Here is a 25,965-nt window from a genome sequence, read left to right as displayed (position 1 = left end):
GTCTTATTTTACACAGCATGCTTTAAAAATTGTAGTTACTTTCCTATTGTTTGAAATTTAGGCTTGATTTTTCATTTGTTACCAACTCCCCTTTTTTTTTTTTTGAGACAGAGTCCTGTCCTGTTGCCCAAGCTAGAGTGCTGTGGCATCAGCTTAGCTCACAGCAACCTCAAGTGATGCTCCTGCCTCAGCCTCCTGAGTAGCTTGGGACTACAGGTGCATGCCACTATGCCCAGCTAAATTTTTCTATTTTTAGTAGAGACAGGGTCTCACTCTTGCTCAGGCTGGTCTGGAACTCCTGAGCTCAAGTGATCCTTCTGCCTCGGGCTTCCAGAGTGCTAGGATTATAGGCGTGAGCCAACTCGCCCAGCCCCAACTCCTATTATTTAATAGTTAAACACCAGCTGGGTTTATATATAACACTAAAGGCGTGTGCTCACCTAGAAAGTGGACCCACCTAACCTAGGATGATCTTAAGCAGTCATGGCCAAAATGCGGGTGTCTTAAAATGCCTAAAATAATTTATCTGTATGCACAATTGGAAAAAGCTGGTTTTAGAAGCAAACAAATTGAATAGGACACTTACTTCTAAAGGCACCTAAGAAGATTCTAAAAGAAATTGAGAAAATTGCTTCAAGAGGCAAACAAAAAGATATCCATCACCACCACCTGAGGAAATTTCCCAGGTCTTTGACCTCCTCCCAGAAACTCCTATTGTGGCTGTCATGGAGTCAGTCTAAACCCCTTTATGGGTTCTCTGTCCCATCCTCAAACCACTCTTTGCTCAATTAAACTTTGTTAAATTTGTCTAGAGTTTTTCTTTAAACAGACCGCATATTCAACATAGAGCTCCCAGTGACCAGTTACTAAATCAAACTGGGGTCTGCTCACCCATCGCGGCAAAGCCAGACACCAAAGCCACGAGTTACAGCGGGAGAAAACAGCATTTTTATTGCATGACGCCATGGAAGGAGAACAGGCAGTTAATGCTTAAAACTCCAACTTCCTGATGGCTTACAAGCCAAGGTTTTTAAAAGCAGGGGTACATTTTAGGTAGACAAAATTAAAAATCAATACATGGGGGCCGGGCGCGGTGGCTCACGCCTGTAATCCTAGCTCTTGGGAGGCCGAGGCGGGCGGATTGCTCAAGGTCAGGAGTTCAAAACCAGCCTGAGCAAGAGCGAGACCCCGTCTCTACTATAAATAGAAAGAAATTAATTGGCCAACTGATATATATATATATAAAAATTAGCCGGGCATGGTGGCGCATGCCTGTAGTCCCAGCTACTTGGGAGGCTGAGGCAGTAGGATTGCTTGAGCCCAGGAGTTTGAGGTTGCTGTGAGCTAGGCTGACGCCATGGCACTCACTCTAGCCTGGGCAACAAAGTGAGACTCTGTCTCAAAAAAAAAAAAAAAAAAAAAAAAAAAAATCAATACATGGAAGTTATATATTGGCCTAGCTCAAAAAGTATCCTGATGTGGGGGCCACAGGCCATAGGCGATGAGGACAATAAAATCTTCAACCGCCTGGCCCGGCCTGGAGTAGCACTTCTAATTTCCTTGAACAACTTTTCCTTTGCATTTACAACTCAGCTAACTGTTCAGTGCAACTGGCCTGGCCTGGCTTTCAACCCGCCTTCCTCACTAAGCTTAATAATATCTAGCTTTTGACTTAAAGTGAGAGACATGCAACTCTTCCATTCACTTGAACACTCAAAGGCCGCTATGGGACTATTAGTTGGCCAACTTTGAATATTGTGTTTCAAGGAATAGGGAGGCCCTAGGAGAGGAAGAGTGGGAACAGCTGGTCCCTGGGGCAGTCAGAACATAAAATTATCATTAAGTTCGAGGTCTTATATGGGTGCAGTTTGGGGCACCCCAAAACAATTACAGTAGTAATCTGAGATCACTAATCACAGATCGCTGTGATTAGTGATATGATATCATAACAGATGTGATAAAAGTTTGAAATATTGAGGAAGTACCAAGCTGTGATAGAGACACAAAGTGAGCACATGCTGTTGGAAAAATGGCTACACCAAGAAGGGTTGCCACAAACTTCTGCTGAGTGCAATAAATTAAGGTACGCCTGTACCCAAGTTCCTAATATCATTCAACAAATATTTACTACACAGCTCCACACCTGTTAACGAGAAATCGGAACAGCCTCCTGTAAAATAAAAAACATAAGAACACCGAACCCCTCTCCCACCGGGAGAGGCTTCACGGTCCGTTTGCTACGTTAGCACCTGAGATGGGGCCCGTGAGGTCAGTCGCACACCCTCGCGGGCCACGCAGCAGGGATGTGGAAACCCCTGACTTGCACCCGCGCACCGGCCTGGAGCTCACCGGATGCGCGGGAGGACGCTGCGCCCCCTGTGCTGGGGAGCAGAAGCGCCCCACGGAAACCACTGGAGCGCCGCGCGGGCGGGGACTGTGGCCTCCGAGCGCCGTGATACCCCCTCTTCCCATGTCTCCTTCACTCCCGCACCACAGCCCGGCAGGTAGGCAGCTCGGAAGCCGAGGCTCGGACAGGCGAGTCACCAGGCCCAGCGGGGGCGGCGGGGGGGAGAACCTAAGCTCGCTGCCGGCTCACAGCCAAGAGCCCGAGCCACGCCGAGGCTGGGGGCGATCGGGCCGGGCCTCGTACCTGGGGAAGCCGAGCACTCGGGCTCGGCGCTGGCAGAAGTCTCGGCGGAAGCCGGCCGATCCGGCCGGGACTGCTGCGGCCCGCGCAGCCCACTCCCGCCCCAGCGCGCCTCAGCCGCCATCCCGCGCCGGCCCCGCCCCCGTCTCCATGGCGACGCGGCGCGCGCGGAGCACGCCTCACCCAAACCCCGGAGCTCGCGCAGCCTCAATCGGGCAGGTGGCGCGCCTCGCTCTGGCCGCGACGGAGCGGGCGCGGGGACAGCTGGCCCCGAGGTGCGCGCATGACGCTGTGTAGGCAGTCCAACGGTGGGCTGTGGGCCTCCTCGGCCCCCTTGCTTCTCTCTGAGCTGAGCTTCCTACTATTCCTGATAGGTGAGAGGAGTGGGAGCTGATCCGAGGCGGATCCCCCTCTTGCGCCTCCTGCGGCCAAACACCAGGGATATCCGACAGCGGACGCAGACCAAAATCCTCCCTCCCCCTCTGCCTCTTGGTTCTCAGGGTCCGCAAGCCGGTTCCGTGGGGTAGGATGTACCCACGCGTGGGTGGCCCAAGTTGCCACAACCTGGACTTGAAGGGGGAAAGCCCCACAGCCCCCGAATTAGAATGATCCCAGGTCGATTTCTTCTTACAACCCTTCCTTTTAAATGTAATTAATGAGCCCTAATTGTCGTTAATTTTTGTCTTTAATTTGGGTCCACTCTGATAAATCTTTGAAGAATAGGGGCGGGGAGGGTAAGTAGGACATTTTGATGTACTCCTGTGCTTTGTAAAACATTTGAAAGCATATGAGATTTCTGGCGGAGAGCAAAAGCTAGTATTATTTATATAAATGCTTTAAGATTTTGCGTTAAAAACATGAGGAAAAATAACTTGGTGTCTCAGGATTAGAAACATAGGTAATTTGTATTTTTATTCCATTTTCTACAATTTTTTTTTTTTTTTGATACAGAGTCTCACTCTTGCCCAGGCTAGAGTGCTGTGGTGTCAGCCTAGCTCACAGCAACCTCAAACTCCTGGGCTCAAGCAATCCTCCTGCCTCAGCCTCTCGAGTACCTGGGATTACAGGCATGCGCCACCATGCCTGGCTAATTTTTTCTATATATATTAGTTGGCCAATTAGTTTCTATTTATAGTAGAGACGGGTCTGGCTCTTGCTCAGGCTAGTTTCGAACTCCTGACCTCAAGCTATCCTCCTGCCTCAGCCTCTCAGTGTTAGGATTACAGGCGTAAGCCACCGCGCCTGGCCTACATGTTAATTTTTGTAATTAAAACATGTTTAAAAAGAGAACTACTTTCAGAGAACAGAACCAACCTTTTGGGGGCGAATCTGAACTTATGTGGCCAAGTAGTTTTAAAATAATTCGGTAAGTTTCAAAGTCCTAATTAACGCTAATATTTATTGTAAAATTAGCCTAAATACTTTTATGTAATTGTGTAAATTGATATATTTAGCATGCATTAATAAGCATTCTTTCTAGATGACTTGAGCTAATACGCTGATGCTTTCTTCATGTGCATTTATCACTGTCCGCTTTCACTAAGGGATGAAAGCTATTTCCATTTGAATTATAATGAAATTAATTAGTCCTGTCATAAAAGATTATTAGATACCATAACAGGATAGAAAAGCTAGTGCAGTAGCCATTATTTGGTGTCAAGATCTGTATTAAGTACTTCCCATATATAAAATCAAAGATGTGAAGTACCAGAACAGGTCTAGGCTCTGCAAATAATTTGCTATGTGGTCTTCTAGGAGTTCATTAATAATTTCTGTCTTTCTAGTTCTTAACCTGAAGATACGATGTGACAACTGTAAAACTGTTCAAAGCCTGGCTCCTTGGAACTAGGAATTACCTCTAGAGGAAGAAAAACTTAGTAGGAAAAAACCCATTCTGAGAGGGGGAATCCTAATCTGAGATGAGACTGCTGAAGGTCATGGCCTGGCATTAAACTCTCACAGGTGATCTCATAATTTATAAGTGTCTTATATTTTCATTTGCTTTTCTACTGTTCTTGGACTGCCAGCTTCCCCAACTGACTGAACCTTTGAGTCTCCTTATGCCAAACTTTGAACTGATTTGAACCTAAACCAAGAAATTACAAATGTTTAGTAAAGAACTAGAATAAATCATTTCTCTTTTGCTCTCAAAGGGGTTTCTCAAACTATTTGAAAATGGATTATTGGCTGCAAAAGGGGGCATTTAGAACACAAATTTTCATTCCTGCCAAGAAGAATAACATTCAAAAGCTATAATGAAAAGAATTTATAAGCATCTAATGTTTTTTTTTTTTTTTTGAGACAGAGTCTCACTTTGTTGCCCAGGCTAGAGTGAGTGCCGTCAGCCTAGCTCACAGCAACCTCAAACTCCTGGGCTCAAGCGATCCTTCTGTCTCAGCCTCCTGAGTAGCTGGGACTACAGGCATGCACCACCATGCCCGGCTAATTTTTTGTATATATTTTTAGTTGGCCAATTAATTTCTTTACATTTATAGTAGAGACGGGGGTCTCGCTCTTGCTCAGGCTGGTTTCGAACCCCTGACCTCGAGCAATCTGCCCGCCTCGGCCTCCCAGAGATCTAGGATTACAGGCGTGAGCCACCGCGCCCGGCCCAGCATCTAGTGTTTGTATGGCACAGGTGAAAGAAGTTTACCTTCTATTCCTAGATAACTGTTTTCTTTTACAAGGACAGGTAAGAGTGAGTTGAGCCGAGAGTTCTACAAGACATTAAAGAAGAGCCAGGCCACGATCATAACTAAAATGCCTTGGACACTGATTTCACGTATGGCTTGTGGTAGATTTAAAACATGCCCAAAATTCTTTGTCGCTCCTCCCATATAAAGGTGGAGACTAAGTCCTTTTCCCCTAAACACAGGCCAGCCTTAGTGACTTCTTTTTAAGGAACAGAATGTGGCACATGGCAGAACTGACACTGACTCTGAGGCTAGGTTAGGAAAGGCAATAGAGCAATTATATCTGGCTCTCTCGTTTTCTCTCTGAACACTCGCCCTTGGAATCCAGCCATCATATTGTGAGGACTCAGACCACATGGAGAGGCCATGTGTAAGTATTCCAGTGACAGCTCTAGTGATCGCAGCTGACAGCCACGGTCAACCACCAAACGTGTAAGTGAGCCTTCAGATGCTCCTAGCCTACATCATTTGAGCTGCCCCAGCTGATGCTGAATGGAGCAGACCAGCTGTCTCAGCTGGATCTGGCCCAATTTGCAGAGTTGGAAGCAAAATAAAGGTTTGAAGCCACTGAGTTTTGGGGTGGTTTATTACACAGCAATAACCCGAGCAGTGTTTTTAATGTTATCTATAATTCCCTCTAGAAGCTTGAGAAGTAGGTACTACTGCTATCCTTTTCTGAAAGATGAAGACACATCCAGAGTTTCAGAGGGGTAAAATGCCTGCCTTAGGTTTCACACTAATTGGCAAAGCCAGGCTTTAATAGCTTCAAAGAATAAGTCTTCTCCACTACTCTAGAAAAGTCTCCAAGACATTAATGGGAATTAGATCTGCTTCTACGCACTTTAGGAAGAACTTGGATTATAAAAGCCTGATTTTTAAAATAAAAATGACCATTAATCACCTGCAATGTATCTCTGCATAGGCTTAAAAAAAAACTCAGCAGTTTTATGGAGGTTACAAGGTTTTTACCCACCTTATCTTGTTTAATCCTGACAACTGCCCTATGAGTGGGTTATCTTCTCAATTTTACAGAAGAGAAAACTGAGGCTCACTCCAAGGACAAATTACCTAGTTCCACACCTTGTAGGAAGTGGCAGAGATGGGATGCAAACTCAAGCCCCACTTGCAAATGTTTCCCTTTACCTCTTGCTGGCAAAAAAAGATAGTTTGTAAGAATCTTTATTCAATAATACAGACGAAAAGAAAAACGTTAGCATTGTTCTGTTGTCAAGACTCACAGAAGGAAGCATAGTGGTCACTGCCCAACCTCCTAATTACACGAGTTAAAAAAGTAAAGTCCAAAGAAACTAGGCCTCTTGAATGAACTGTAGGCTTCGCTGCCCTTTGACGAGAAAAACTGCGTTCCTCTTCACACTCATGTATCATTTCATGTCAATTCTGGGCAGTCCCACAGGGCAGAAAACAGGGCTTTGACACCTCTGCAGACCAGGCTCACAAATGACCTGTTTCCCAGCTTGGCACTTGCTGGCCCTGCTCACATATTTGCATTTCTCTGCCCGCCCCCTGCCCCCCAGAGTCTCAGCTTTACGTTCTAGGCACTAGACGTTTGCGATGTCACATTCTCCCAACCACACTCGCACTTCCCCTTCCCATGCAGTTTATGGGCGGGAAAAAACATTAACGAATTTCTCAGTTGCCTTTATTGTCTATCAAAGGCAACCGTGGCAAGCTGGCTTATTAATGCAGCAGCCAGTAATTTCGTTTAACTCTCATAAATTTACAGAGACCATCTTAGAGCGAAACTCAGATAAGTCAGAGAAGGCTCGAAAATGCGCAAGTTCTCCCAACCCAGATTCCCACTGGCGCGAGCTGTACACATGCAATGGTGGTCGCGCCCAGCTTGCGACCCAGGACCACCTCGCCGCCGCCTTCCCAGAGCGGCGAGGCGCGGCTCCCGGGCCCCAAGCGCCGCCTGCTTCCCCTCCCAGCCCCGCGCAGCGCGCGTGGGAACGCGGCGCCCTCCCCGGGCTGCCCACGGCGACCGCCTGCGCGCACGCGGACAGGTTGCCGCCGCCCCCACCGCGGCCTCTTCGCCGCCGCCGCCGTCTCCTCCCTGCCGCCGCCTCCCCGCCGCCGGGCCCGCGCAGGGGCCGGCGTCCGGGGAGCGCGCCGCGATGTCGCTCCTTTCCGCCCGGCACCACGGCAGCCACCTCACATCCGGGCGCGCGGCGGCGAAGGCGGCGCCCGGCCCGGGTGCGTGGAGGGAGTTATTAAGGGGGAGGGGGCCGGAGAGGAGGGGCGGAGGGCCGGGCCGCAGTTACGGCGGCTGAAGAGAGACAGCCCGGGCCGGTGGGGGGGCGAGAGCGAAGGCCGCGGGGAGCAGCGCTCGGACCCGCGCGGGCGGCGGGGAGGGAGGCGGCGGCGGAGGCGAAGAGGGGCCGCCGAGCGGCAGAGGGACCGAGTAAGGGCCGGCGGCGGCAGCGGGCTTCGGGGCGCTGCGCCGGTGCCCGCGGGGAGAGAAGGGGCACGGGCGCGCTGCTCCTGGGGTCGCGTGCGTGAGCGCGGGCGCCGGGGCGCGCGCGGGGGGCGGGCAGGGGCGCGAGGCCCGCAGGGCGGCCGGCGGGCAGCGGCGGGCTGGCGGGCCCGAGCCGCCGGGCCGGGGCGGACGGCGGCGGGCCTGCGCCAGCTCCAGCTCGAAGTGCCCGGGCCGGGGGATTTGGCCTCCCTGCTCCCCCGGCCGGCCTTTCCTCAGTGAGTGCCGTCCCCGCCCTTCCTCCGAGGGAGGCCGCTCGGCTAGGGCCTGCGCGAGGGGCCGGGGGGTTGAGGTGGCGGCGCGGGGAAGCCGAGTTTCAGAGCTGAAGCCGGTGCTGGTCCTTTCCTTGCTCCGGGCTCCCGTGACATGGCCACAGGTGCGGCCGGCCGGGCGAGGGGCGCTGGGGCCCGGTCCCCGGTCCTTGACCCCTGAGTAATAAGGGGCAGCTGGCGCCGTCCATTGGCAAGTGACAGGCACTTTACAACAGCCCGACTTCGCAGATCCCCCGAAACCAACCAGACTCCTACCTGCCCCCACTCTAGGAAACTTCCCCACGAATGGTCCTCACGGGTGGCAGCGACTAATCTTGGTTTCTTTTTGTATTAAAAGCTGCTTAAAGGTTATCCCTTCAGTTTGACATCTTCCACTTCTGCTTTTACCCTGTTGATGCTTAGAATACTAGGAGGGATAACTAAGTACCAGTGGTTCTATTTACAAGTTGGTTCTGATTTGTAGCATAATTTTTGGGTGGGGGCTTGTTTTTTAAAACTAGCTATTTTAAGAGAAAAGTTTCAGTTTCTTAAACAGCCAAGATGGCTGAAAACTAACTTCTCAGAATTTTGTGCTGATTTATCTTCCAGGTGCAAAGAATTGTAGATCAAGGAGCCATGGATAGGAGAAGTGTGGGTGAAATAGAAAATGGAGATGCTTTCCTTGACCTGAAGAAGCTGCCGGCCTCCAAATCCCCCCATCGCTATACAAAAGTAAGCTTTGTTACTAATGAAATATTGTTTCTTTATAGGTGGCAAAGTTAGTAACATTGTGTAGGTATTTTACTGGTATTACTCTAAAGTGGAAGTTTCATTCTGACTTGCTATTTGGATTAAATATTAACTAAATTTAGTAAAGCATTGCTTTGAACATTTTTCTGGAAGTATAAATATTACGAGTTTTAGTTGGAATTTGCTTGAAGAAGCTTTTCTAGGTGAAGAGGATGTCAGCTCAGATCCCATGTATAAATTTGTTGATCGGTATACATTGGCATATTTAAGTTCTGTAACAGTTGTGTAATTGGTATGTTATTGACTTAGATACTGTAGGGTGAGGATTCTGTTTCTAGAATGCCTCACAAAATCGGTATCCTCTGTATTGACGTTTCCGTGAGAGGCAAACTGCATAGGAATGCTCTTTAGTGTGCTTGGCTAGGGTAACTGAATTTTTTTGTTTGCTTGTTTGCTTTCTATCACAGATTGGATATGGACTCAGAAAAGTAAGGCTTCAGTCATATTTCCACTAGCTAAAAATTTATGGTGATTTTTAAAACTGCTGATCTAGATATCTAATGAGGGGGTAATCTTATATTAAAGATCTTCAGTATATATCTTATTGGCTACTAAATGTTTCTAGAGAACTTGACAGGACTTGGTGAGCTATAAATGTGTTGCTGGGTCCCTGACATGTATTGGGCTGGATTATATAAAGCCTGCTCAACAGTGTTAAAGCAATTGGACTGTTGGAAGGGTTGGGCTCATATTTATATTTCTTTAGTACAGACCCAGTCATGGACTCTAACAGGACTTATTGTCCCTGGCTTCCCAGGTTAATGGGGGTTTTTTTTGTTTGTTTGTTTGTTTGTGGTTTTTTTTTTTTTTTTTGGAGACAGAGTCTCACTGTGTTGCTCAGGATAGAGTGCCATGGCATCAGCCTAGCTCACAGCAACCTCAAACTTCTGGGCTTAAGCGATCCTCCTGCCTCAGCCTCCCAAGTAGCTGGGACTACAGGCGTGTGCCACCACACCCAGCTACTTTTTTCTGTATTTGTCCAGCTAATTTCTTTCTATTTTTAGTAGAGATGGGGGTCTTGCTCTGGCTGGTCTCGAACTCCAGACGTCGAGCGATCTTCCCTCCTCGGTCTCCCAGAATTGCTAGGATTACAGGCGTGAGCCGCGGCGCCTGGCCCCAGGTTAATGTTTTAAAGCTAAGCTTTGTTTGTGTACGTGCCACTACTCTTACCTACTTGATAAAGTATCAAATGCTGTCAGATTAATGCCTGTTTTCAGCATTTACACTGAACCCGTCCGGGGGAAAAACAGTTTTCAGGTGTAAAAGTGTTCTTGGTTAATTGCTGTCCTTAGCACAGTCTGTTTTGATATGATAGCATGTGAGTTGATAGCATTTTAGTTCTGCATTCAGATTTGTTTTTCTAAAATGTATTTTCTCTCAGACCTGACAGAGCTTGAGTAGTGTTTCACAACCTAAATTCATTTCTTAAAATGTTGACAGGTGAATTCTGAATGGAGAAAAGCTTATCAAATAAAGGGAAGCTGAAATCTCCCAGTACTTTCTGAATTAAAGTTGTAACTGGTACTGTAGAGTCTAGGCAGAGAGGCTTTTGAATCTCTTCACACAGTGATGAGAAGGTGGCATGTATATTTCTGTCTTTATGTTTAAGTCATATTTAGGAAGATTTTATTAGTCTCTCTTCGGGTAGGACTTATGTTTGTTCACAGTAAAGATTAAGAACTTCAATATTGTCCTTTATTTTGTAGAGACAGAGTCTCGCTCTTTGTCCAAGCTGGAGTGCAGTGGCATGATCATAGCTCACTGCAGCCTTGAACTCCTGGGCTCAAGCAGGCCTCCTCTCTCAGCCTTCTGAGTCGCTAGGACTGTAGGCGTGTGCCACCTTGATAAGCTAATTTTTCTATTTTTTGTAGAGATGGGGTCTTGCTGGGTTGCCCAGGTTGGTATCTAACTCCTGGGCTTAAGCAATTCTCCTACCTCAGCCTCCCAAAGCAGTGGGATTACAAGTATGAACCACTGTGCCAGACCCTCATTTTTGACATTCTCATGTCAGAATTCTGTCATACTTAGATAAATGTGCCTTAAAGAACTGGTTAAAAGCATTTAGTAGGTTAATGACAATGGCACTTAGATTTAACAGTCTTCTCTACCAAATTTAGTTGGAAATAGGTGTACTTTCCACTCCAATAGGATTTAGATAATGGCAGTTTTAGGACAGTGTTTAGGCAGTGTCAGAGTAGTGTTTTCATATACATACTCTAATAATTTTATGTACATACATACTCTAATAATTTGATAACTAAGTCTTTCTGCCTTTGAAGAGAGTTGAAATGGTCCTGCATTCTGAACACTATAATAAATGTCCTGTTAGTTCCACAATTGGAATAATATTTGAGCCATCCTACTTCCTCCCCTACATACTGAGATCAAACTATGTGAATAAAGAAAGAGTTCACAGGCTAGGAGGTCCAGAAGCAGTAGAAGGAAACTGTTCTTGTCAGTCTTGATTTTCTTTTTTTTCTTTTAAAACTACAGCACCCAGTATTCCCCAGTGGTCGCCCACCCATGTACTAACCACACCCAACACTGCTTAGCTTCTGAGATTAGATGAGATTGGGTGCATTCAGGGTGGTATGGCTGTAGACTCATCAGTGATTTTTTTTTTTTATAGGTGATGTAGTCTGTGGAAACCTTTGTAGATGTGGATGTTTACTCACATGATCAAAAAAACACATTGGCCAGATGAAAGGGCCCCTTAGACCTTTGACCTTCAGCATTTAGTTGCTTCTGAGATAACTTTAATAGTCTGTTCAGAATTTGAAGAGTTTTTTACCCCCATGAAGGTGGAAGAGTGCAAGTATTTGGTCAGGTGCTTTTCAGGGTAACATACAGAGTTTCCCTGTGTTGACATCCTTTAGGCCAGCTTCTCAAATGTTAACATCCCCAGGGGATCCCCTACAGGCTTTGGTAAAGTATGAATTCTGAGTGGTAGGTCAGGGTGGGCCTGAAGATTCTGCCTTTTAACCAGTTCCCAGATTTGAGTATCAAGGCTTTAGTGTTCCTTGGAGAACTTGATAAAGGGTGTTGGTGTTGTCAGACAACTCAGATGCACTATTACTCTTCAGGGTTCGGACGGTATTCATTGTGCTTCCGACAATATCTCAGGAACCCAAGTTAGAGTCACGTGAGTTACTTTCAGGCCTACTCCTGTGCCTCGGTGATGATTAACTGGGATGGTTATAAGTGGGTTTATTATATACACGTGTTATCCTGAGGTCGTTGAGCCCCTAATTTATAAACTCGGATCTATTTTGCTAGGCCAGTTTCCAAAGACCAATAGCTATGTTTTGGTAGTGTTTAAATACGCATTTTAAAGTGACTGGATCGTGTTAAATGACTTTTGGAGGTTACAGAATAGGGTCTCATCTGAAAGTTGTGGATTAAAAGTGGTTTAGGCAGTGGTTCTCAAAGTGTAGTCCCTGAAAAAGCATTAGTATCATCTCATATGGTAACTTGTTAGAAATACAAATCTTAGGCCCCTTCCCAGTGGTATTGAATGAGAAACTCTGGGGGTAGGGCCTAGCCCTATGCATTTAGCAAGTTTTTCAGGGGATTCTGACTCAGGTTTGAGTTTGAGAACCATTGGCTTAGGAAACAGGAGGCAGTGGTGCTCATTAGTAGAAAAATTTGGAGGGACTCATACAACTTTTTCTTCATCAGAGGCCTTTTTTTAAAACCAGTTCTTGAGGTATATAGTACCTGCTGTTTTGTTAGTGATGCTATCTTCTGCTTGAAATGTGAAATTGAAACATTTTAGGCCTCCTGACTATTCAGATCCATGTTTTTTTCTTCAGATGAGTAAGCTGATCTTCTTAGGTCAGGGTATACATACTCCGTGCTGTTCCTCCTTTGCTCCTGTATTTTGCTACTGATTCTTATTAAATGGCTGTCATCTGCCAGTTGGATAGGCAATTAAACATTTAGGACATTCAGCTCAATACTGACCAGTGTCAAGCATGCATGTTAAACCTGCCAACCAAAAAGTAGCTGTTGGATTTTATGAGTTTAACTTCATGTGGGCTCTTCATTACTTTGACTAGTTATGAATTGGTTTTGACTGGCTTTAAAAAAATTTAAAAAATTTAAAATGGGAATCTTTTTTTTTTTTTTTGAGACAGAGTTTCACTCTGTTGCCTGGGCTAGAGTGCTGTGGCGTCAGCCTAGCTCACAGCAACTTCAAACTCCTGGGCTCAAGCAATCCTACTGCCTCAGCCTCCTGAGTAGCTGAGACTACAGGCATGCGCCACCATGCCTGGCTAATTTTTTCTATATATTTTTAGTTAGCCAATTAATTTCTTTCTATTTTTTAGTAGAGATGGGGTCTCACTCTTGCTCAGGCTGGTTTTGAACTCCTGACCTTGAGCAATCCTCCCTCCTTGGCCTCCCAGAGTGCTAGGATTACATGCGTGAGCCACCACGCCGGCCCTGTATCTGGAAATCTTTAAAGGAGGCTACCTTGATTTGTGGCTGGTGGGCCAGTTGATCATAGTGATTGCTACAGCCATGTTTGTCTTTGCTTTAAAATTATAAAGAAAACAAACAAGCAACTGAAATGGACTGATTTGAGTTAATCTTCCTAGCTTTCTTTGAGAGAGTCAGTTATGAAACTTGAAGCCAAGCCCTCTGAGACAAGAGTAACTGATTTAAATCCTAGGTTGAAATCAAGAATATGATGGTTAGTTTTTCCTATGTAGAAATCTTGTTTTAACTGTATATGTATATTTCTTTAAGAAGAAAGATACAACTGAGATGAGTAGTAACCTCTAACAGGTGGCATTTCAGTGACATACTTAGCTACAAACTTCTTAAGCTAGTATAAAAATAGGGATACATATTTATATTGGGGAAGGCATGAAAAATCTTTATTCAATCTTAATGTGTCAGCTGCCCAGAAAACCTAGTTAACTGGAAGTTCTTAGATGGGGCTGGCCAGCAAGACCATAGACACTGTCTTTCTGCAGCTCTTTCCTACCTGTTCTACTTCTAAGTCATCTTGAAAAGCTGGGGTTCAGGGCCCTTGCCCCATGAGATCTTCTCCTACTTGCTCGTAGTGGGAACTTTTAGCTAGATAATGAGTCAGGCATTGCACAACTGGATCCTTTAACATAGAAATTTGTGGAAGGGGCCTATTCAGGAAAAGCTATGACAGGAGGCTGGGTTAGGCGTAACCTGCTCAAGGAGGTGGCAGTTTGGCTTAGGGTTCCAGTAGTCTAACTGGACAGGGACAAGCCCAGCACTGAGTGGCAGAGGTTCTAGAATGTACCTTCCAGAGGAGTGATGGACCTTCCCTTGCCCTCAAGAGAAGCATTGGAGAGGAAAGGATGAGGAGCTGAGATCCCCACCGCCTGGTTTAGGATTCTCATTGGTATCACTAATGTGTGTGGCCTTTAGTCATATACTTAGCTTCTCTGAATCTCATCCTTTTCCTCTATAACATGGGAGTGGAATCGTACTTATAGAATTCCTCATAGAGTTTTTATGGGAAATAAATGAGAAAATGCATTTCAAGTGGTTAGAAAAGCATGTGGCACACAGTAAGTGTTAAAAACTGCTTTGGGGCTGGGTGTGGTGGCTGTCACCTGTAATCCTAGCACTCTGGGAGGCCAAGGGGGCAGGATAGCTTGAGCTCAGGAGTTCGAGACCAGCCTAGACAAGAGCAAGACCCTGTCTCTACTAAAAATAGAAAAAATGGATCTGGGCATGGTGGCATGCACCTGTAGTTCCAACTACGTGGGAGGCTGTGACAGGAGGATTGCTTGAGCCCAGGAGTTTGAAGTTGCGGTGAGCTATTAGGATGCCACTGTGCTCTAGCTGGGGCAACAGAATGAGGCTCTGTCTCAAAAAAAAAAAAAAAAAAAAATCATGATGTAGTAAGGTTGGGGGGGGTACTAAATGATATATCTCCCTTAGATAGCAACTTTAGATCAAGATGCTTATTTTCTAAATATAATGGGTAACTATCTCCATTTTCGTATGAAAATGGAAAGTCTTATTGAGGATTCAATGCCACTAACCTAAAGTGATTTTCATATTTTAAGTTTCCCTCTATTATTTATCTACCTGCTTGCTTAATGTTTTACATTGCTTTTATTGGTGTATGAACACATTTAAAAACCAAGGTTTACTTTTATTGCTTTGGCCAGATCAACAGAAGAAACATGAACCAAAAACACCAAGCTTTTCTGTGTTTTCTGTCCCCATTTTTTAAATTTCATATAAATTTCTTCACTAGAAGAAAGTCTTTGCATTGAAATCAGCCACTGTCAGATGCTTGCATGAGTCCAGGTGCTAAATCCTGTTTATAAACTCTGTATGATGGTTCCATTGAACTGCCTGCGGGAACTATTCTAAATAGTGTTTTTTAACTTCACGAATGGGGAATGATGGAATGTATCCCACGTGCCCCTGTGTTATTAGTTCGCTGTTGCCCTGGCTAACAACTATGGATGCTGTTACCCCATCGTGATCTATATTTACAGCTTTCTCATTTTTTCAGAGTAATTATGTGATTTTGCAGAATGAAGTGTCAGGTGAGTTTAGCAACCATCTGAGAGCCTGATGAGCCAGGCCTGATACTAGTGGGTGTGTGGAGGGTAGGGACTGGGAGAGGACATCAAAGATAGACCCAACTGAATCACTGCTCTTGGAGCATTTGCTTTCTTGATGAAGAGCCAGGCACACACAAGTAGGGTACTGGGTCACTTCTAGAGCACTTTAACCATTAACAAGGGAATTTTGTTTTTTTAAAAAACATCTACCTTAATTATTAAAAAAATTGAACTTATTACTCTTATGAATTGAATTCAGCTCACAAAGCCAAGGAATATTACCCCTTTAATCCCCTTCTGTGTATATTATGTGTGTGAAATTCTTTGATGTCAGTGTCATCAGAATGCACAGCTGTTTCTGCAAGGGATTCCTGCAGAGACACTGGTTGAGAATTTTAACCATTGGGGCTTACGTTGAGATTCATTTGCTTCCTACTTTAATACTGAGCACCAAAAGTAGGTGTCCATGTTATTCCCAAATAAGGTGTTTTGGGAGGTTTGACAATTTTCTTTAAGGAAAGATGCTGCAACTTAGAAAACGTGTTGATACTTCATTGGGTGTGTGGCTCTTGGGCAATTTGCAGCCTGTTCTTGCCTAGTCAGGTCTAAGTAGCCTGTGTAAAAAGTGAAATCTCAGGTATTAATTCTTCTGTTGTTCAGATGATAACTTTAGTGAATTTGTCCATAGTCAGTAAGTTTCTGTGGGTTTTTAAGACTACAAAAAGGTAATATCACATTTTCTCCTGAAATACTCATAAGGAGGGAGCAGCCCCAGTTAGAGAGGGCATTTTCCAAATATTCTGCCTTTAGCCAAAATTAAAAGTTTTCTTTAAAAATATCACAAAGGGGGCTGGGTGTGGTGACTCATGCTTGTAATCCCAGCACTTTGGGAGGCTGAGGCAGGAGGATCGCTTGAGCCCAGGAGTTTGAGGTTGCTGTGAGCTATGATGATGCCACTGATAGCTCAAGCAACAGAATGAGACCCTGTCTCAAAAAAATAAAATTTAAAAAATTAGCCAGCTATGGTGGCACATGCCTATAGTCTAGCCACTCAGGAGACTGAGGCAGGAGAATTGCTTGAGCCTGGGAGCTTAAGGCTGCAGTGAGCTATGATTGAGCCACTGCATTCCAGTCTGGATGACAGAGTGAGACCCTGTGTCTAGAAGAAAAAAAGAAGATATCCCAAGGGGGTTCCTTTCCAGGAATAATTGATGTTAAGGGCTCTTGATAAGATGGTAAGTTCAGCACTTCTCTCGAGAGACTAGAAGAGCTGTCGGGGCAGGGATAAGGGTAATCACACAGGAAAAGTTCTGTGGACAGTTATGGAAAGAGGTCACTGTGTATTGACTTAGCTTATGCTTTTTCTCCTCCTGACTTAAGTGGCGGATCTTGTGCTGGGATACCATCTTAGGGCATTGCTGGGAGGTAGCGCATTTAGCTTTCTAAACTGCTCAAGGAGGCTTTCTCTTATCTTACCTTAAACATCCCAGGTAGACCTTGGGCCACATTTTGAGAAACATGCTAAATTTAAATCATTAATTCTTAACCTCTTTGGGATACATTGATGATCTTTTGAAGGTATGAACACTCATCGCAGAAATTGTACAAGTGTATACTTTTATATATGGTTTCGGGGGGGGGTGTTCCTTATAATCCTTGAGTCCATGAAACTGATTTGTTTTATTGATTGATTGAAACAGAGTCTCACTTTGTTGCCTGGGCTAGAGTGAGTGCCCGGTGTCAGCCTAGCTCACAGCAACCTCAAACTCCTGGGCTCAAGCGATCCTACTGCCTCAGCCTCCCAAGAAGCTGGGACTACAGGCATGGGCACCATGCCCGGCTAATTTTTTCTATATATTTTTAGTTGGCCAATTAATTTCTTTCTATTTTAGTAGAGACAGAGTCTTGCTCTTGCTCAGGCTGGTTTCGAACTCCTGACCTTGAGCAATCCGCCTGCCTCGGCCTCCCAGATTGTTTTTGTTTTTGTTTTTGTTTTTTGAGACAGATTCTCACTCTTTTGCCCCGGCTAGAGTGCCATGGCATCAGCCTAGCTCAAAGCAACCTCAAACTCCTGGGCTCAAGCAATTCTACTGCCTCAGCCTCCCGAGTAGTAGGGACTACAAGCATGCGCCACTATGCCCGGCTAATTTTTTCTATGTATTTTTAGTTGTCCAGCTAATTTCTTTCTTTCTTTCTTTCTTTTTTTTTTTTTTTTTTAGTAGAGACGGGGTCTCGCTCTTGCTCAGGCTGATCTCGAACTCCTGAGCTCAAACGATCCTCCGGTCTCAGCTTCCCAGAGTTTTAGGATTACAGGCATGAGCCACCACGCCCAGCCCGTGAAACTGGTTTTAAAAGCCTTGCTCTCAAGAGCAGTAAATAGTTTTACCTAGACATCTATTCCCAGCAGCTTTTACAACCCAGGAGTTGTGTGTTGTGTGTGTGTGTTTACCCATTTCTCAGTCTATTAGTGAAGAAAATGGCTTTTCATCTTCTACAAACAGGTAAGCTGTGCTTCAGGCACTGCACTTGGTCAGAGGTGCACCCCAGCATAAATGGTGCTGCTGACGTTGTTTAAGCCATTGTGCAACTTACCTGTTACTCTGCCTTTTGTTCTTATAGGCTCGACAAGTTTGTACAGTTGGCCACTTGAGCATTTGTTATACCTATATTTACCAAGCATGTAAAGTCAACAACAACAAAAAAACCCTGGAATAACATGGGAATGAATGTTAGAACGTTTTTACCAACCTGAGCGACTCTTTCATATCTGAGAGTAGTAGGCCTTTATCAGTCTGTGATTAGAGCAATAAGTCTATAAGAAGAAAAATTAAATTGAATAAAATATTAAACTCTGGTGACAGAACCTCTTCATTTACCTTTTTAAATAAACTTTTAAAATTTAGATATAATTCATATACATAAGTATACCATTCAGTGGTTTTTAGTAAATTCACAAAGTTGTACAACCATCACTAATCCAGAACAGTTTTATCACCCCAAACAGAAACTTTGTACCCATTAACAGTCATCATTATCCCCTTCCCCCTAGCCCCTTGCAACCATTAATCTACTTTCTGTCTGTATGGATTTACTTATTTTGAACATTATATATAAAGAGAATCATGCAATGTGTAGCCTTTTGAGTCTGGCTTCTTTCACTTAGCATAAAGTTCTCAAAGTTCATTCATGAACCTTATAGTAGCTTAGAATGAAAGTACTTCATTTCTTTTTGCTAAATAATTCCATTGTATTCTGTTCAGTGTGTCAGTATTTGAATTCTTTTTATTACCAAATATACTCCATTGTATGGATATACCAACATTTTGTTTATGCTGATGGACACATGGGTAATTTCTATTTTAGGTTGCTGTGAATACTGCTAGGAGCATTTGTGTACAAGTTTCTGTGTTCAGTTCTTTTTGGTATATAACAAGGAGTAAAATTGCTGGGTCATAGGGTAACTGTTTAACTTTTTGAGGAACTGCCGCTGTTTTCCACAGCAACTGCAGTAGTTTACATTCCCATCAACAATGTATGAGGGTTCTAATTTCTCTACGTCCTTGCCAACACTTGTGAGTTTCCTTTTTTCCCAATTATAGCCAGCCTAGTGGGTGTGAATTAGTATTTCACTGCGGTTTTGATTTGCATTTCCCTAATAATAGCGTCGAACAATTTTCATGTGCTTGTTGGCCATTGTGTATCTTTGGAGAAATGTCTCTTGAAATAATTTTCCTGTGTTCATTTATTGACACTTGCTCTGTTTCTGAGGTTGGAGTGTAGTGGTATGATCATAGCTCACTGTAGCCTTGAACTCCTAGGCTCAAGCAGTCCTCCTATGTCAGCCTGCCAAATAGCCAGGACTACAGGCATGCGCCACCATGCCCAGCTGATTTTTAAAATTTTCTGTAGAGACAGGATCTCGCAACGTTGCCCAGGCTGGTCTTGAACTCCTGGCCTTAAGCGATCATCCCATCTCAGCCTTACAAAATGCTGGAATTATAGTTGTGAACCACCATGCCTGGCCTATTTTTAATTTTATTTTTTTTAGAGACTATCTCACTCTGTTGCTCATATTGGAGTACAATGGTACACTCATAGCAGCCTTGAACTCCTGGGCTTAAGTTATCCTCCCACCTCAGCTCCCAAGTAGCTTAGACTGTATACTCCACCACACCTGGCCCCATTTGCCTGTTTTTGTTTTGTTTTTTGAGACAGTTTCACTCTGTGACCCTGTCTAGAGTGCATTGTCATTGTCATAGCTTACTGCAACCTCAAACTTCTGGGCTCCAGCATTCCTGTGCCTCAGCTTCCCAAGTAGGTGGGACTGTAGGCGTGCACCAACACGCTCGGCCAATTTTTCTAATTTTGTAGAGATGAGGTCTTGCTCTTGCTAAGGCTGGTTCAACTCCTGATGTCAAGCAGTCCTCCCACCTCAGCCTCTCAGAGTGCTAGATTTACAGGCATGAGCCACCGCACTTAGCCTTGCCTGTTTTTAAGTTGGGTTGTCTTTTTGTTGTTGAGTTGTAAGCATTCTCTACATATTTTGGATACTAGACACTTATCAGATAGATGATTTGTAAATATTTTTCCCCATTCTATGGGTTGTCTTTTCATTTTTTTGATAGTGGCTTTGAAGCACAAAAGCTTTTTTTTTTTTTTTTTTTTTTTTTTGAGACAGATTCTCACTCTGTTACCCTGGCTAGAGTGCTGTTGAGTCAGCCTAGCTCACAGCAACCTCAAACTCCTGGGCTCAAGCAATCCTCCTGCCTCAGCCTCCTGAGTAGCTGAACTGTATACAGGCATGTGCCACCATGCCCAGCTAATTTTTTATATATATTTTTAGTTGGCCGATTATTTCCTTTTTTTTTCTTTTATTTCATCATATTATGGGGGTACAAATATTGTTAGGGTTACAAATATTGCCCTTGCCCCCCCTCCACGTGCCAGAGATTCAAGCGTGTCCAATCCCTGGGTGGTGCGCACTGCACACATTATGTAAGTATACACCCTTCTCCTCCCCGCTCCTGCCTCGATTATTTCTATTTTTAGTAGAGACGGGGTCTCACTCTTGCTCAGGCTGGTCTCACACTCCTGACCTTGAGCGATCCTCCCTCCTCGGCCTCTCAGAGTGCTACGATTATAGGGGTGAGCCACTGCGCTCAGCCCACAAAAGCTTTTAAATTTGAGATCGAGTTTATCTTTTTCTTCCATTGGTTTGTACTTACAGATGTCATTGCTTAATCCAAGGTCATGAAGATTGACATCAGCTATATTTTCTAGTTATAGTTTAAGCTCTTATATTTAGATATTTGATAAATTTTGAGTTAATTTTTGTATATGCTATGAGGTAGGGTTAAGCTTTATTTTTTAGAATAGTTTAAGATTTATATAAAAACTGGGAAAATAGTAGAGGATTCCTCTATTATTAACATCGTTAGCATGGTTTATTTGTTGCAGTTAGTGAGCCAGTGTTGATATGTTGTCATGAGCTAAAATCTATATTCACATTTTCTTAGCTTTAAACTAATTTACTTTTTCTGTTCCACGATTCAGTCTAGGCTGCCATATTATGTTTAGCTGTCATCTCTCCTTAGGCTCCTCATTTCCCTTTTTATTAAGGCTGGCTGTTACTTTCGTTACAATGTTTTTTTGATTCCCCACCAATAGGACCAAAATTTGATTTTCATAGATGTTTTGAGGCTGTGTTAAAGTATAAATCTTGCCCGGTTGACTCCTAAATAAATAGGTAAAAATCATTAGAGTTTCAGCAAACCACTGTGGTAGTAACTTGGGCTCCCTATTATCTTTTGGAGTCAAAAACCCACTGTTTAGAAATTTGTATGTTGAGAATTTGCACATTTAAGTATGATGGGTATTGCCCTTACAAAAAACCCACTCTTTAGAAATTTGTATGTAGAAAATGTGATGGGTATTGCCCTTAGTTAATATTATTTGGATGGGGAGATGGTAAGTGAATATGTAATCTTTGAGTTACTTCAAATAGCAAAAAAATTGCTTTGCAGTATTTTTTCCTATAGTGTTAAGTATAAGTATTTCCTATATTGCAAGGTCCTTCCTGTTTCTACTGGAAAATTTTTAAGCCCTCCTGTCCTAAAGATTTCTTTACTGTAATCTGATATCTTCGTAACCACTATTGGTTCATTCACCCTGGCACACCCCTCAAGCTCCAAATTTGTGTCGCCCCCCACAGGTCTGACACTGTGTTTGCCCTGCAGATTTCACTAGATTGCTGTCTTTGTTGGTGATTTGCAGGTGGTGTCAGTGCATTGACAGTTTTCCCAGCATTTTGAATAGCCTCTAGATATTTTCTTGTATTAGGAATTCTGTTTATCTCTGTATTCTAAATTTGTCTAGATATTTCTACCCAATTAATAAATTCTAAAAAATGCAAATGCCTGATTGATATTCTGGTTTTAAAACTGTAATGTCACCTGGTTCTAGAACATTTTGCTATCCTGAAGAAAACATTTAGATGCTTCAGTTTTCTAAAGACACTGAGAAAAAATGCATGGTATGCTTACGTGCAGTGATTCCTATAGGCTGAGAGAGTAAATGTATCCCTCTATCCTTACCCCAAGACAAGAAAGCAATGATGTGAGAAGCAGTGCACATTCTATCGTGAGGCGCATGGTAGTGTTGCGGAGGTCATGGTACAGCGCCATATGCCTTTTTGCAAGGCAGTTGCAGCATTTTACTGGTGCTGAATGTTTGGAAATTGCTTTTTTCACTTTGTTATGAAATTGTATACCAAAAGAAAGTAATCGTTTTTTTGTGTGTGTATGCATGTATATGAGCAGGTGTTTGCATATTAGTGTATGTGTATATATGCCTATATAAATGCATATTTTCTAGTTCCGCAGAAAGGACCTTGAAGCAAATGAGGATACTCAGTTCCCAGACCTTGGTTTTTTATGCCATTCCCCACATAAAGGGACTAAGATTTCTCAGAGGTAGCTGATTCCAGGGCTGGGACAGGATAGGTACGAGATAAGCCAGAGAGTAAGGCAGTGCTTTTAGAAAAGAAATGCTTGGGACATGTTGAAAGGCCACATAAGCCAGCATGAAGAGACTTCCACTGGCAAAGTCTGGGACAATTTGAGCCCCAAAATAATGAAAGATGTTAATGAATTATAGACCACTGGAAATATCTAGGAATCTGCAAGTCCATATCAATAATAAATAGGTAAATAGGAAAAAAAGAAGACTTGTGTTTATAGTATAATGCCACGTGCTGGGTGGTAAATATACAGAGAGGGCTGTAGTTGGAAAATGAACAGTGGTTTGGGGAAGAATTATCAATAGATTTGTTAAATTTAGGTGGGAACTTTGAAGACCAGGATAATTGGATGAGTTAAAGTGTTTCCCCACAGATTGCTTACTAAATGCAAATGGGAAAGTAGTAACTAAATAGTAAAGAAGCTGGAAAACACCTTGACCAAGTTATCAAAATGAATATCACTAATAATGGGCAGATGGACATAATGGGCATCCAGAGGTGATGTTCTAAGAGGGATATGACATCTCTTAGGTTAACATTCTGCTCCAGGGATGCTTAGTTTCAATCTAATCATGAGAAAACATTAAACTCAAAATGAATAATGTTCTTTTAAAGAGGCTATATTCTTTATAAATGTCAATGTTGTACAGACAAAAGTTGTAGAAATGTTCAAGATTAAAGGAGACAGAAGAGACATGACAACCAGATATCTGATTCTAGACTGGATCCTGTGTTGGATAGGGGAAGAAAGTAAATATAACGGACATTATTGGATCAGTTGACAAAATTGGAATTGTGAGGATAAAGTATTACCGATAGTTGTAGTTGTAAAAAACTGACAATCCTCCTATTGTATGTGATGGATTAGCTTCTCCTGTGCATCTGTTATGATACTGGCCGAGTATTATTCTTGGAAGAATGGAAAAATTATCACTGAAATCATTTTCTGTAGGGCCATATTCTCATGGAACCAGATAAGAGTCTGTAAAAGAATATCCTCATTATTAGGAAACAGGCACTGAAGTATTTAGGGACAAAGGATCATGACTTAATGCAGTTTACTCTCAAATGACTCAAAAAACTGTATGGGGAAGCTAAAAGAGTTGATCTCATGAAGATAAAGATTAGAAAGACACATACCAGAGGCTGGGAAGGGTGCTGGGAGATGGGGACAGGTAAGAGAGGTGTCAATGGGGACAAACATACAGTTAAGTAGAAGGAATAAGTTTTAATGTTTAATAGCAGAGTAGGGCAACTATAGTTAACAATAATGTATTGTGTATTTCAAAATAGCTAGAAGAGAGGATTTATAATGTTCTCAACACATAGAAATGATAATACTTGAGGTAACAGACACTTCAAATACATAGACTTGATCATTACACAGTCTATGCATGTCACAAAATGACAATGTACCCCGTAAATATGTACAAATATTTGTATCAATAAAAAATACTCTGCAAAAAGGCCAGGCATGGTGGCTCATGGCTGCAATCTTAGCCTTCTATCAGGCAGAGGTGGGAGGATCACTTGAGGTTAGGAGTTCGAGACTAGCCTGAGCAAGAGTGAGATCACCCTGTCTCTACAAAAAGTTGAAAAATTAGCCAGGCATGGTGGTGTGCACCTACCTGTACGCCCAGCTACTTGGGCTGCTGAGGCAGGAGGATCGCTTGAGCCTAGGAGTTTGTGGTTCTGGTGAGCTATGATGGCGCCACCACCACATGTTAGCCAGGGTGACAGAACAGTCTCATAATATTCTGCAAAAAGAGCAAATGATAAATGGGGGAAATGTTAACAGATGAATCCAGCTAAATAGCATATGGGTGTTTTTCTTTTTTATTCTTGCAACTTTATGTTAAAGAAAAACTATACCCTTGTAAATTGTTACTTAATGCATTTAAAAGTGGTAAGATTAGGTGCAGGTTTTATCTAAGGGTAAGGCTTCCATGCCTTCATGAGCATTCAGTGTTATGGAATAACCATATTATTGGATAGCAATTATGAGAGAATGTATTTTAGCAAGAAAGTGATCACTTTTAAATTATTTGATAAACCTGTTTGAGCTTCGTATAAGAATCTTGATCTAACTCTTGTCCTTTATGAAATAAGTCAAGGTATAAGGTACAAGGATTATGTGAAATGTTTAAGCAAGACACTCAGAATTATTTAGAACAGAAATAGGTTGAAAGTGTGTAACCTGAGAAATGTGATTTCTCTTTTCAGGAGGAGCTCTTGGACATAAAAGAACGCCCCCATTCCAAACAGAGGCCTTCATGCCTTTCTGAAAAATATGACAGGTATGGCTGTCATTGGGTGTTATTCTAGTCATTAACTTCTTCTAGTTGTTAACTTTTTGTTATATTAAACTTGGTAAATTAAGAATTCTATTGTTTTGAAGTGTTCTGGTAGAATTGTAAGTGGAAGAGGGATTTCAAGAGGTAATAACATGAGCTTCAACTACCTGGTAATGAAACTAAAACTAGAAATGACTTGGTCAGTCACATAGTCAGAAAGCAGAATAAACACTTGAACCTAGGAGTCTTCACCAGTGTCTTTTCCCTCTACCAGTGGTTTTTGCACTGTGCTTTGAGCGTGCTTCCTCAAGGGCCTGCCCCAAGTGTGCTGATCAGGAGGGCTCTGAGCCCTTAGACAGAAGAACTGTTCAGCCATTCAGATTACCCTATTGCATCCTAGGTTCCTTCATAAGAGGGAGATGGTTTTGGTTTAATGAGGTTATAGCTAACAATGGTCTGAAAATGTCCAGTAATCCTATATTGTATTATTTATGCTCTTCTTAGTCATTTCTTAAATATGGTAGATGGTTCGTGTTAGCCCCCCCCCCTTTTTTTTAAGATAGGGTCTTGCTCTGTTGCTCAGGCTGGAGTGCAGTGGCATGATTATAGCTCACTGCAGCCTATAACTCCTGGGCTCAAGTGACCCTCTTGCCTCAGCCTCCCAAGTAGCTGGAACTGTAGGCGTGTGCCACAACTCCTGGCTAATTTTTCTATTTTTGGTAGACGGGGGTCTTGCTATGTTGCACAGGCTGGTCTTGAACTCCTGGCCTCAAGTGATCCTCCCACCTCAGCCTCCCAAAGTGCTGGGATTCCAGGCATGAGCCATTGCACCCAGCCTAGCCCACGTTTTTTTTAATTTAATTTTATTTTTTTAACATAAAGCATCATACTATGTTTAATTCCATGGTTGAATAGGATAGACTTTTTAAAATTTGTATATGGACTGTTGAGAAGGGCTGTTAAACCTGGATGCCTTACCACCTTCCCCTGATGAAGGTGATAGTTGAATAATGGCTATTCCAGTTGGTTAGGATTTTTCCTGAGTGTCAGAGAAGCTGTTTTTTTGTTAAAGTTATGCCTCAAGTTGAATTTTATTGTTAAAACACCATTTCTTCTTGGCATAAAATAAAGTTATCTTGGGCAGACATAGAGCTTTTATTCTGAAGTGGAGACATTGTGCCTAGTAAAATAA

At 43.3% G+C, this 25,965-nt stretch overlaps 2 protein-coding genes, 2 long non-coding RNA genes and 1 pseudogene across 18 annotated transcripts in view; 2 read left to right on the top strand and 3 right to left on the bottom strand.

Moving 5' to 3' along the window:
- Nucleotides 1–2,785, bottom strand: part of SFI1 (SFI1 centrin binding protein) — a 91,683-nt gene extending 88,898 nt beyond the window's left edge. For all 9 annotated transcript variants that reach the window (XM_012763972.3, XM_012763979.3, XM_012763973.3 and 6 more), the window contains exon 1: nucleotides 2,651–2,785. The gene's annotated coding sequence lies outside the window, so the exon portion shown is untranslated. The remainder of the gene's footprint in view (nucleotides 1–2,650) is intronic.
- Nucleotides 2,786–2,829: 44 nt separating this feature from the next.
- On the top strand, nucleotides 2,830–5,907 carry LOC105870965 (uncharacterized). The gene is made up of 3 exons (XR_001153835.2): nucleotides 2,830–3,021; nucleotides 4,432–4,609; nucleotides 5,669–5,907. It is a non-coding gene; the product is annotated as an uncharacterized LOC105870965 (long non-coding RNA).
- Nucleotides 5,908–7,490: 1,583 nt separating this feature from the next.
- EIF4ENIF1 (eukaryotic translation initiation factor 4E nuclear import factor 1) overlaps nucleotides 7,491–25,965 on the top strand; it is a 52,713-nt gene continuing 34,238 nt past the window's right edge. For 2 of the 7 annotated variants that reach the window (XM_075996711.1, XM_020283047.2), the window contains exons 1-3: nucleotides 7,615–7,762; nucleotides 8,695–8,817; nucleotides 24,703–24,776. In XM_075996711.1, coding sequence (XP_075852826.1) covers nucleotides 8,722–8,817; nucleotides 24,703–24,776 — 170 coding nt within the window. In that variant the 5' untranslated portion in view covers nucleotides 7,615–7,762; nucleotides 8,695–8,721. Of the gene's footprint in view, nucleotides 7,555–7,614; nucleotides 7,763–7,893; nucleotides 8,211–8,694; nucleotides 8,818–24,702; nucleotides 24,777–25,965 lie in introns of those variants that run through there. The other 5 variants (XM_075996710.1, XM_075996707.1, XM_075996709.1 and 2 more) reach the window with 4 other exon arrangements.
- Nucleotides 11,380–11,498, bottom strand: LOC142863756 (uncharacterized; annotated as a pseudogene).
- LOC142863488 (uncharacterized) lies at nucleotides 18,207–25,373 on the bottom strand. Its single transcript, XR_012914286.1, has 3 exons — nucleotides 24,108–25,373; nucleotides 23,293–23,461; nucleotides 18,207–18,273 (listed from the first exon to the last, which is right to left on the bottom strand). It is a non-coding gene; the product is annotated as an uncharacterized LOC142863488 (long non-coding RNA).

Source organism: Microcebus murinus, chromosome 22, assembly GCF_040939455.1.
Source record: "Microcebus murinus isolate Inina chromosome 22, M.murinus_Inina_mat1.0, whole genome shotgun sequence".
In the NCBI taxonomy this organism is placed as follows: domain Eukaryota; kingdom Metazoa; phylum Chordata; class Mammalia; order Primates; family Cheirogaleidae; genus Microcebus; species Microcebus murinus.
Note: the sequence above shows the minus strand (reverse complement) of the source record. Positions and strands in the feature narration are given on the sequence as shown.